The following is a 12,173-nucleotide window of genomic DNA, read 5'->3' as shown; positions in this document are numbered from 1 at the left end:
CCCCTCTGTATGCTGTGTTTTATTATCATTGGTTAATGAATAAAGCTGCTTTGGTCAATGGCTTAACAGAGCAAAGCCAGGCAAGAAATCGGGAACAGAGATAAAAGAGAAAGTAGGCAGAGTCTAGGAGACACCTATAAATATGCCTGAATCATTTGGCTGAACAGTATTGTAATTATTATAGTTTCTGTGTGATTACTCGGGTCTGAACAGTCGGGAAACAAACAAGCAGCCTCTGCCTACAAGCCTCTGGGTTCAATAAGGAAGAAAAGAAGGAGGGAGGGAGGGAGGGAGGGAGGGAGGGAGGGAGGGAGGGAGGGAGGGAGGGAGGGAGGGAGGGTCGGCGGGCAGGCGGGCAGGCAGGCAGGGCACTAGAGAGGAGAGTGGCACTGGTCACAAAACCCAAACTGGAAACCTACCCAATGTCTGCCAACTGTGAAACAAATGAAATACAGCTCTGAGCATGGGTGCAAAACATGAACAATGACTCACAAAGAACAGTGCTAATAAAAGAAGTCAGACAGAAGTGTTACATGGACTCACTTCATTCCAAGTTCAAAACAGGTAAACAGATTGATGTTTTCAGACCAAATAAATGGTCCCACTAGAACAGAGTAATAAGCTGCAGCCAAGCTCATGTCCTGTTAGTGCTCTGCTTCTAGATGGGTGCTGCCTACACAGACACTCATCTGTAAGATAAGCAATCCAGCATGTGTATTACACTCCAACCAAAAGCTTTTGAGGCAGACTATAGGAAATTAAAGGCCATAAGGCATCACTGCAATTTTTATTATAGTCCCCTAGTCTCTAAGTTCGAGGTTTAAAAATACCATAAAGATTCCATAAATCATGGAATAAAACAAAATATCAACCTAAAATAATGCACAGCTATAGTTAAACAATACACTCTATACAGATAGATACAAATACACACACACACACACAGTGACCAAGAGATAAATCTCAAGGTCTCCATTTCTGGCTATCAAGATAACATTACAACTACTATCCTTCCTGTCCCACACAACTGTAAGAGCTGAAGAATGAGATGTACAAAACTCCTATTTAAACTATAAAGTAACCCTCAGCTGTGCAAAACAACAAATAAAAGCACGTTAAAGGCCAAATAAACCAGTTATCAATTTTAAACATTTATACGGGAAGGACTTTGTGCAAACTCATAAACAGGACTTTAACAAAACAGATTCCAAGAGCTGGTCAGTAGAGTGGGAGTGGTGGATGGAACACAGGAGCAGGGAGCTCCCTTCACACCTTCACTCCACACTGCCCCGTAAGAGCTTTCCTAGAATGTGCATCAGGCCTCAGGAACAAAGACAGTGAGCACCAAAATCCCAGGCTAGTTCTCACTATTTTCTGAGCCTTCTGCTTAGAGAGTTAATAAGAGAGTTCACTATTTTTCTTAAGAATGTACAACCTTCTTATTCTTGTGTTTTTTTTTTCCTCTCTTACTGTTCTCTGATGTGTTTCACACTTGGGAAGCACAGGCAGGCAGATCTCTGTGAGTTCAAGGCCAACTTGGTCTGAATGTGGAGTTTCGGGAGAGTCAAAGCTACACAGAAAGACCCTGCCTGTCTCCCCACACCAAAAGGATATATTAATACTAAAACTTAGTAAAATTCTGCATAATAAATAAAATAAAATATCCAGATGTTACAGACTGACTCCAAAATACCTCCCACAGATTCATATTTGCAATTTACATTCTCCACCTGTGGCTTATTTTAGCAGAGGGTGGAACTTTTAGGAGTGGGGACTAAGAAGTGGAAGCCAGTGACAGAGGTGGGCCTCAGAAGTTAGCGTGTCCCTGGTTCTAGCACTAACCTATCATGAGAGAAACCTCTGGCACACAATCTGCTGCCAAGAACTGAACTGCTCCACTATGCCTTCCCTATCATGATGCTCTACAATCTGCAAGGAAGCTGTTAAAGTCACAAAAGTAATTGATATAATTTCTTTTCTTTTCCTAAGCAAAAACCAGAGGTTCCTTCTATGGAGATGCTATAGGCACATTAGAAAGAAAACCCTTTATCTGTAGCTGAGGACCACTGGGAGCCCATCCACCCAACACCTTAAAATGAAGACCAGCATTGTTGAGGACCATTGGAGCCCATCCATGCAATCAACACCTTAAAATGAAGATAGATAATTAGCATGCCTGACCCATGTACAGAGTCCAAAGCCAACTCTTAATTTCTCACTCTGAAATACTAATAATAATAAGTAATCATAATATATTTAAAGAAAGATTAGAAAAGACAAGAAAAATAAAGAAAAAATGATCCTTTTAAAAAGACATAATAAAAAATACACTCAGAATTATTAATAAAGAAGGCCAGAAAGTTCTTTACTTAGTAAGCTTCTTAAAAAGGCAATGACTAGTTTGTATGAATACGGAACTGTATACAATAAGGCTTGAGAAACTGAAATACTGCAGGCAGCTGAATAAAAACAGAACTGGAATATAAAATTAGGTAAATACACCAAAAGCATAGTAAATTTCCCCAAAATGGTAATGTCAACAAAATAAAAGGTTATGAGATTTTATTTGGAAGTCCAAGTTTCTGATTACTAGCAATTCCAGAAACACAGAAGAAAATAACTGCTGTCATAACTTGTTACACTGTATGAATTCCAAAAGAAATCATTAAAAAAAAACCCAGTAACTGCTGAGACATGAAATGAAAACCAACTATAACAAATTCACACTGAAAATCACCTTGAAACCACAGCACATTGAAATTAAAAGATCTTCAATCTCTTGGTGTGGGACAATCGTCTATATTCTGTCAATTATGTTTTAAATAAATGCTGATTGGTTAGTAGCCAGGCAGGAAGTAGAGGTGAGTCAATGAGAACAGGAGTATTCTGGGAAGATGGAAGCTCTTTCTGCAGTTGTGAGCCTGCCAGAGAAGAAGCAAGATGTGTCTGTCTCGCTGAATAAGGTACTGAGCCATGTGGCTAAGATAGATAAGAATAATTGGCTAATATAAGTTCTAAGAGTTAATAAGAAGCCTGAGATACTAGGCCAATCAGTTTATAACTAATGTAGACCTCTGTGTGATTTCTTTGGGACTTAACAACTGTGGAAACCAGGCAGAACAAGGACTGGGCAGGACAGAAAACCTCAGTCAACAGAACAGATTTTTTTTTATTTGAGACAGTGCTTCTTTGTGTAACCCTAGCTATCCTGGAATTTACTCTGTAGACCAGGCTGACCTCAAACTCAGAGATCTGCCTGCCTCTGCCTCCCGAATACAGGGATTGAAGTATATGCCAGCAACACACAGCCAGATTTAAAAAAGACAAAATACAATGAAAACTGGGGTCAGACTCCAGAAGAGCTAAAGCAAGATCTTAGAAAAGCAACATCTTCTATTTTTCTTTAACTTTAGCCAAATTTTTCAAAGTTATAAACTATCAATCAAATATGAGTACAGAATAAAAAGATTTTTCTTTATGAAGTAATTAAAAATGTGTCATCATCATCTGTTAAAAAATAAATTAAGGATATACTCCAGCAAACTGAGGGCATGTATCAAGCAAAAGAATATGTACCATCCAGGAATTAGTAGATACAGCTCCAGACTATCGCAAAATAAAGTCATACATAACAGAGCTACAGAAACTCTGGTCGGTAACTTGTTCATACAACAGACTGACTCAGATATAAAAGGCACATAAAGATCTATTTTATATTTCTCATCAAGCCTTCACATAGTATGTGAGCTTAACAAACAGTTTATATACTTCATGATGATATTTTAGTAAATTTAAAAGGGGGCAGCAGCAAGCTGGCTCAGGAAGTAAAGATGACCTGAGTTTGAGCCCTGGAACCATGGTAATAAGGACAGAGTCAACTCCTGACAGTGACCCTCTGACCGGCACAGAGACGCCATCACACATTCACACCCACAGTCACACAGTTTTATACATGTTACTCATACAAATACAATAATAAGCATTTTTGAATTAAAGGAAAAATGTAAGAGACAGTTAAATAAAATCTTAGATGCGGTTTTTAATTTATCTTGCAACTAGTTATCTCTAAAGATATCAAAAAAGTATTCTGCAATTTTAACCCCACAATTTTGGTTTCACTACATAAACCACCAGTCCATGTGCTCAACGTGAACACTCTAACATTTGGAGACTCAAGGGAGAGAAAAGAAGTTCTCAGGGCTTCATAGCCTCACGTACATTAAGTTCTTCAGTCCCTAGGATACTCATCACCTCTTCTCTCAGGTATCATCTTCACTTCATTATTGATGGAATGGATCATTAGGACCTGGTCTTATCAGCTGATATTTAATAATGCTTTATCACTGAGGAATATACTCTAAAACAATGACTATCTCACAAAAGGTATTTAGTGTACTTTAGCTATGTCTTATCCTTTCTACCACATTGTACTGTTGGAACTAAAGCTCATGATCAGAAAACCTTCCTCCCAGACCAGCCAGTAGAGAAACCCTATGGAGCAAAGCCTACCTGTTAGTTACAGTTATTTCTTAACATTTCTACCATCCCATCCTTGCATGCATAGGAGGAGTCCAAACATCACAGATTCCAAAAGGATGCTCTCTACCCTCTTTTCTCCAGGCTTAGCACACAAAAGCTTCCACAGGTATTGCATAGCCACAATAGTTCAGAAAAACCAGAACCATGAACTGTGAAACAACATACATTGCTTAGAACTGTTACTCTCAGAGTCAGCTGTTAGGAGCCAAGCTTTACTTTCAGCTAGCCTTTACTGAGCAGACAGATGAGTCTGGTTTTGTTGGCCACAGGAATTCCAAGACTTGGATCCTGGTCAATATGATGCAAAGGCATCCTGAGAAAAGCAACCCAGACAGCAAACTGAGAAGTCATGCTGTTCTTTTTCAACTAAGGTTTTAAAATTTGGTTTGACTATCAAATGCCAAAAAAAAAAAAAAATAGATTTAAAACCACATAAAAGCTATCTATAGTTTAAAATTGGTATTCTATTTCTTTTTTATCTGTTAACACTAAATATTCACACAAAGAAGGTATTCTTTTATTTATTTTTTATTGTTTTTTGTTTCACTATACATTTTTCTCCAGTCCCCTTCCTTCCTCTCCTCTCTGCTTTTACCCTTTCCCATGAACCCCACACTCCCACGTTACTCGGGAGATCTTGTCTTTTTCTCTTTCCTGTGTAGAGTAGATCCATCACAATCTGAGACTTTCCATCAGTTTATCCTGTGACTTTATTCAAGCCCTAATGCTACTATGGGTCTAGACTTTCTAAAGAAAACATGTACTCAATGTCTCAAACACAAATCAAATTAATCCTGTTTGCCATTAAGTAGAAATTATATTAGTTACTGAATGGCCAGTATATTTCTGATAACTGTTCAATTAACCACTACAATTCTAATCTTTCAGAAATCTTACAATAGAAGTACTGTCTATGTAAAGCTTTCCTTTCGTCTCTACCAAGAGTTCTATGTTTTTTCTCTTTCGTCATATGGTATTGGAGATGAACTCAAAGCATGTACTATTTATAGTTTTGTTTCTACCCGAAACTGAACATGTTAGAAACACAAGTAACTTTTTTAGAAAGCCAATCTGTTCAAGTTACAAAGGAGGCACTGGAATAATCATTACACACTCACCTGATGCAACAGACGCTTGAGTTTGAGTAACTGTGTTTTTACAGCCGTGCAGTCCTGGACCATGTGCCGGAGGGTCATCTCATCCAGTATCACTGTGTTGTCTGGCACATCTACAAACATCTTCTGAGCCTGGAAAAAGGGGGTCCCTCCATAGCTTTCAAAATGACCCAAAGGGGATTCTCTATAAGGAGAGCCTCTGGAAGGGTGGGGAAGAAGGAAGGAAAAGATATACAATATAAGAAGAAAGAAAAAGGAAAGGTACAATTTTTACAAATCAGTTCCACAATGCCTTTGTACTCATCTCAGTCCCAGGTGAAAAATACAATCCCTTTAGCTGTTAGTAAAACTGTTATCTTCTATGATTACCTAACCCCACTCACTTCATGTATTTCACACACTGGCTGAATAAAGCTTCCTTAAGAGCCAAAAGAAAAAGAAAATACTCTTAGCAAGGCTCTAGCTATTAGAACTATGTAGAGAGCAGCGTGGAGCCACATCTGATAATCAGCTCCTAATTATGGCTAAGACCTGACTTATGCTGTGATCACGCAATGATTGTCAGCTGCTTGCATATGCGTGGACCTATGGGCAGTGCCCACCTGGCAATCCAGGGTTGGCGGCCCGTGCCTTTTTAAGGGCTGGGAGAGGTTTGCCAGGAGAGAGAGGGAAAGAGAGAGAAAGAGAGACAAGGTCCTGAATAAACTGCTGCAAGAAGAGCTCCGGGTGTTGCGTCTTCCTTGCTGGTCGAAGGTGAACGTGACAAAACTATGCTCACCTTTTTCTGTAATGGTCTTCTCTTGTGATTTGGGGCGGCATCTTATAAGGCACACTGTTCTAGATCCACAGCTAAGTCATGAAGCCACATTAGCTCCCAAAGTAAACACACTCTTAAACTATCATCTCTTCAGTGCTCCACCAGTTAAAGCTGATGAAGTTATTTCTTTGTTTTCTAATACTGCCAAAAAAAATCATCTTTACTAGTAAAAGTTTAAGCAAGGTTTTACAAGAGTCTGATGTATACCATGCATTTCCTAATCTCAAACTACAGTTTAAAAAAATCAAAATCTACACTTTGAGCCATGAATAGAGTACTTGCCCAGCAAGCACAAGACCCTGGGCTTGATTCTCATCACCATATAAACTGGTACAGTCCTATAATCCCATCACTCAGGAGGTAAAGGCCAGAGGACTAGGAGTTCAAAGTTAAATTCAAGGTCAGCCTGAGCTACAGGAAAACCTGTCTAACTCTAAAACTTGAAACCAGATGTGGTGTAGACATCTGCATTTGCAATCACGGCCCTGAGCAAGATGAATGGAAAAACAAGGTCTGCTTGGGCTACAAAGCAAAACCCATCTCAAAAACTAAAATATAAAATGTTAAATATCTCTTCAGTTTCATCACATAATATCCATGCAAAATTAGAGAAAAACTATATAATGTATTAACTAAAATTGATAGCTTAAAAGTTACTATATCCACATTGCACATAATTCCAGACAGTTACTCAAGTATGACAAGCACATGAAATCTACATATTTAACATAGTGCATTTAGAAATTACTTGTCCAATATGATGGTCATTGTCACATATTAGAAATGAAGCTAAATTTTGTGTATTAAATATGTAAAAATAAGTATGTTGGATTTCAACCACTATGAAGAGAAAAATAGTGTATCTACTTAAGCTTCTATTTTTCAGCAAATATTCCCAGAACTCAGAACTCGCCATATATATTGTACGACATTTTCACAAGATTGTTTTCTCTGTAACTACTAATTCAAATTTCAGAACTGATGTTCTCCAAATCCAAGGCAAAAATCTTCATAAATTGTTAATATATATTGTTTTGTTTCTCTCAAACAGGGTAATAGTCCTGGCTGTCCTTGAACTCACTTTGTAGACCATTCTGGCCTTGAATTCACTGAGATCCACCTGCCTCTGCCTCCCAAGGGCTGAGATTACAGTAGTATAAATAATATCTTATTTGATGCCATAATTATATATATTTTCATCCATTTTTAATTTTAAGATTTAAATTAATTTTAAGATTTCACACATCAGCAAATTAGTATAATTTACCCACCTATGACTACATTCTAATGAAAAATATCTTACCAGTGAAAAACTAACAAGAATTAAGACAAAAACAGAAAAACCCAGCAAATTAGTAGTAGACATGAAAATAGCTGTACTTCTGAGGGAATAAGCAACACACTTGGAGATTGTCCTAAGGTAGCAGAGTCTTAGGACAGACTGTAAAGTAGGAAGTTAAGAGTTTGAAATGAAAGACTAAGGGTGCTTGACAGGGGAAAAGAGAAAAGGGTAATGGTTCAAAGTAAAAGGAGAATCTTCAAAATAGCTTATGACACCACAGATAGAATCCAGTTTCTTCTTCAACCTCTTTTCCCAACCCCCCCCCCTCTGACACTTCTCAACAGCTATTTACCCTCACTTCCCAAAGCATACTACAAAGTGTCCTTCATTTCCAAATAACATTCTCATCTTTTCCAGTGATCTTGCTAGTCCAGTCGTGCAGCCTCCCTCCACTGATGCATCTCAGCAACTACTCATCATCTTTAGTCGGTGATATTTCCTTCTGCGGACACTTCCTTGATTCCCTGAGGTGCTACTACAGGTATGTTTATGGAGCTCAGTATCCTCTTAGAGTACACACCCACAATACACAGAAAAATGACTGCTGAACTTGTCTAAAGAAGGTGAGACAATCCTCCAGGATTCCTGCTTCATAAAAGAGTCTGTGAGACATTCTGCAGGACATAGAAGAAAGCAACTGGTGAACTTTGCTATTATAAGACAGAACAGATCTTCAAATTTCCAGCTTCATGGAAAAGTCTTCCAGATACTATAGGCCTGTAGGCTAAAGATGTATGTCTTAACATTACAGAAGAACCTTGGGTGACTGTCCAGGTAGCTAGATATTTCTGTCAATTCTAGGGTTTTGGAACTTGCTTAAATGCAATTCCTGTTTACTTGGATAATATATCCTTCTGGGGTCTTTGATGGAGTTGAAGGCTAAATAGTTATAGTTTTCCTTATTTACAATAAAAGATAAATTATGTGAAACTTTAGACTCACAAAAACATATTTTAACTGTAATTCTTGTTTGATACCTGTTTTGTTATATGTAATTTTACTATGTTAAAATTAGAACTTTCCTTTTTATTTAGACAGAAAAGGGAAGATGATGTGGGATTCCCCTCTGTGTGCTATGGATATGTTTTATTACCATTATTTAATAAAGAAGCTGCTTCAGCCTATAGCATGGCAGAATACAACCAGGCTGGAAGAGATATAGAGAGAGAGTACGCAGAATTAGAGAGACGGCATGTAGCTGCCAAAGGAGAAGGACCGGGAACCTTTCCAGTAGGCCACCACCTCGTGGCAATACACAGATTAAAAGAAATGGGTTAATTTAAGATGTAAGAGTTAGTTAATAAGAAGGCGCAGAAAATAGGCCAAACAGTATTCTAATTAATACAGTTTCTGAAAAGTACAGTCTCCACTTACAAGGATTAACCAAAACAAAGGGTGTATTAAAAAGCAGTATGGAAGCCCATTACTTTGTAAACATGTGGGGGAGGGGTATGAGTTTAGATGGCGATATTGTGTGTGGATAGATATGGTGGTTTGAAAGAAAATGGTCCCCCAAAGGCAGAGCACTCTTAGGAGGTGTGGTGTTGCTGGAGTATGTGTGGTCTTGTTGGAGGACATGTGTCACTGCAGAGGCCAGCTTTGAAGTTTCATATATATATTCATGCCACACCCAGTGAGACAGACCACTTTCTGTTGCCTCCAAGTCAAAATTTAGGACTCTCAGCTCCATTTCCAGCACCACATCTGTCTGCACACCACCATGTCTCACCATGACAATGGACTGAACCTCTGAAAATATAAGCAACACAATTAAATGTTTTTCCTTTATAAGAGTTCCCAAAGTCATGGGTGTCTCTTCACAGCAATAGAAAACCTAACTAAGACAGTAGATAATGTTTCCTTAAGAAGAAATGAGTTACTAAATGAAAATCTCAGTGGCAGGTATGGGATATCTCCCTGTGAGTCAGGGAGGCTGCACAGGTTCCCCAAACAATACAGGCTAATAATTACCATTATTCTTGTTTCCACACTATAAGTGATGGCAAGATCCTATTGTTGAAGACACACCACACTTTGGTTATAGGAAAAAAAAATAAAATAAAAGCAAAAAACAAAAAACAAGCTGGAGCTAACCTGGAAAGGTCTTCCCTGCTGGTAGATAGGCTTACTAGGGTATAACATTAATCAGTGGACTTAATCAATGGCAGACCCTGCATACCAACATACTGACCTGTCAAGAACGATGTGCCCACTGGAGCACTGCCTGACAGTTATGGGGTGGCTAACAGCCTTCTAATTGGAATCAAGGCCTGTTCCACAGAGGAGAATTCATGCCTGGTACAATAAATCTGGTCAAAAGCCTATGGCTGTAGAGGTCACAGGGCAGAACCTATTACTATTGTTTTGCTAGATGAGCATGTAGTCAAACTACCTTCTAAATATCTGTTAACATCAATAAATTACTGCTTCTCTCACCCTTGGTCAGAGAAGCTTTTTACTGTAGTGAGTGGCATCAATGTGAGACTCACAACTGGTCACAGTGCTGGGAATGACTGTTGAGTGCTCAGCTCTAAATAGGACATACACATCAACCCTGCAAAGGCTCAGAAGTACTGCAGAAGAGGAGGCAGAAAGAATGCAAGAGCTGGAGGATGGAGAAGAGTGTTGTGAAATGATGCTGTCTTCTGGACATGGCATGACCACAGCACTCTTGAATTCACAGGAGTATGGTTACCTGCACAAAACCAAACAAGTCAACATTCCAGTATAGACTGGGGAGGGGCTCATGAGGCTGCACCCTTAGCTAAGGAGTTATTTGCAACTGACGAGTGTGGGGGAAATGAAGTCATTGTTCTTTAGGAGTTGGGCTGGTGTTAAGTTGCCAGTGTTCTAGTGGATGGCTTCACACTCATGCTCATGCCAACAGCACTAACTGGACTCAGAGGTTATTTCAAAAAGAAGGGGGAAGAAAAGGAGAAAAAAGAAGATGACAAAAAAAGAACAGGATGAGGAGGAGAAAGAAAAGGAAAAGAAATGAAGTTGGGTGGGAGAGTGTTATGGGATCCAGACAGAGCAAGTAGGAGAGGAGTATTGGAGTAGATATGACCAAGATACGTGGCATATATGTATGAAACTGTCAAAGGATAAATTAAAGATATTCTAAAAATTATCCTTGTTAAAAACCATACTACAGTAAATTATTTGCCACATGAGTAAAAAAATAAAGACTAAACAGGATGAATACTAATGGTGACTAATCAGTTCCCTAGAGCATGACAATCAAGTATGATCATCAAGATTACACTGGGCTCACAGAGATGAGAGCCATTCACACATGGAACTCGGGAGTTTCTAGAGTCAAGAAGCATTCATCAGTAATGGGACATATGAATAAACCCTGACTGCTCTTTGGACTGGAGAGGGAGGGGGAAAGGAGTTGGGGGAGGGGAAGAAGGGTGGGAGGAGAGGGAGAAGGATGGGAGGAGGGGGAGGGAAATGGGAGGCTGGGAGGAGGTGGAAACTTGTTTTTTTTTCTCCTTTTCTCAATAAAAAAAAGTCAAAAAAATTATTTTGAGATTATAATACAAAAAAAAATATCTGCCATCTAGAAAAGGCATATGAAAGAGTCTACCCTTGGATTAGGATTCAAATTCAAGCTGACAATAGTCACTAAAAATACTAAATAAAATATAAGCCCTTGAAAAACAGGGTCATATTTTATTTATTTATTCATTTTTAAATGACTTGCACAGATCTTGAGCTGGAAGTCTCTGCTGCTGTTTATCATCTATGTAACACAGGGCGAGTGACATAGTTTCTGTGCACTTCATTTTTCCTGCCTACAAATTCATGAGGATAGTAACATAGTTACTTATCTAGGCTGGACAATGATTAAAAAAAGCAATATGTTGAAGTGTTTACAATATTACATGATATATAGTAAATAATAAATAAAACCAAGTTACAACCACACTATTAATAATTTCCAACTTCCTTTGGAACACAAACATCAAGTGAGCCACAAAAAGTCATCATACCCCTTTCATTTTACATTTACCAACGGTGAAAATATGGACATCCACAAACTGACTTTATAATTGTGTTTTGTTGTCAAATCATCTGATTATAGCTCACCAGTGAAACATCTGAAGACTGGAGGGAAACACAGACATAACCATGAAGGCCGGGAGGCAGCAGACATGGAAGGAAGAGAAAAGGCGTGTGATGGGGACGCTAAAGGGTATCTGCAGGGCAGGAATATGACGGTAGTCTTTGGGTTTGTAAACTGTGAGGTGATACTATTTACATATGACAGAGGATCCTGGAAACAGAGAGGAGCTAAAACTCACTTTCTAAGAGAAAAGCTCACATTCAGGAGCAAAAGAATAGAGAGAGAAAA

The 12,173-nt window shown here is 38.7% G+C and overlaps 1 protein-coding gene across 8 annotated transcripts in view; it reads right to left on the bottom strand.

Annotated features, from left to right (window-relative positions):
- Ccser2 (coiled-coil serine rich protein 2) overlaps positions 1-12,173 on the bottom strand; it is a 110,022-nt gene that overhangs the window by 37,720 nt on the left and 60,129 nt on the right. For all 8 annotated transcript variants that reach the window (XR_012912089.1, XM_075988688.1, XM_075988685.1 and 5 more), the window contains one exon: positions 5,658-5,853. Coding sequence is in view for 7 of the 8 variants with exons in the window: in XM_075988688.1 (XP_075844803.1) it covers positions 5,658-5,853 (196 nt within the window). In the remaining variant the exon portion in view is untranslated. The remainder of the gene's footprint in view (positions 1-5,657; positions 5,854-12,173) is intronic.

This window comes from Microtus pennsylvanicus, chromosome 10 (assembly GCF_037038515.1).
Source record: "Microtus pennsylvanicus isolate mMicPen1 chromosome 10, mMicPen1.hap1, whole genome shotgun sequence".
Taxonomy (NCBI): Eukaryota; Metazoa; Chordata; class Mammalia; order Rodentia; family Cricetidae; genus Microtus; species Microtus pennsylvanicus.
The sequence above is the reverse complement of the archived record's forward strand: the minus strand, read 5'-3'. Positions and strand labels throughout refer to the sequence as shown.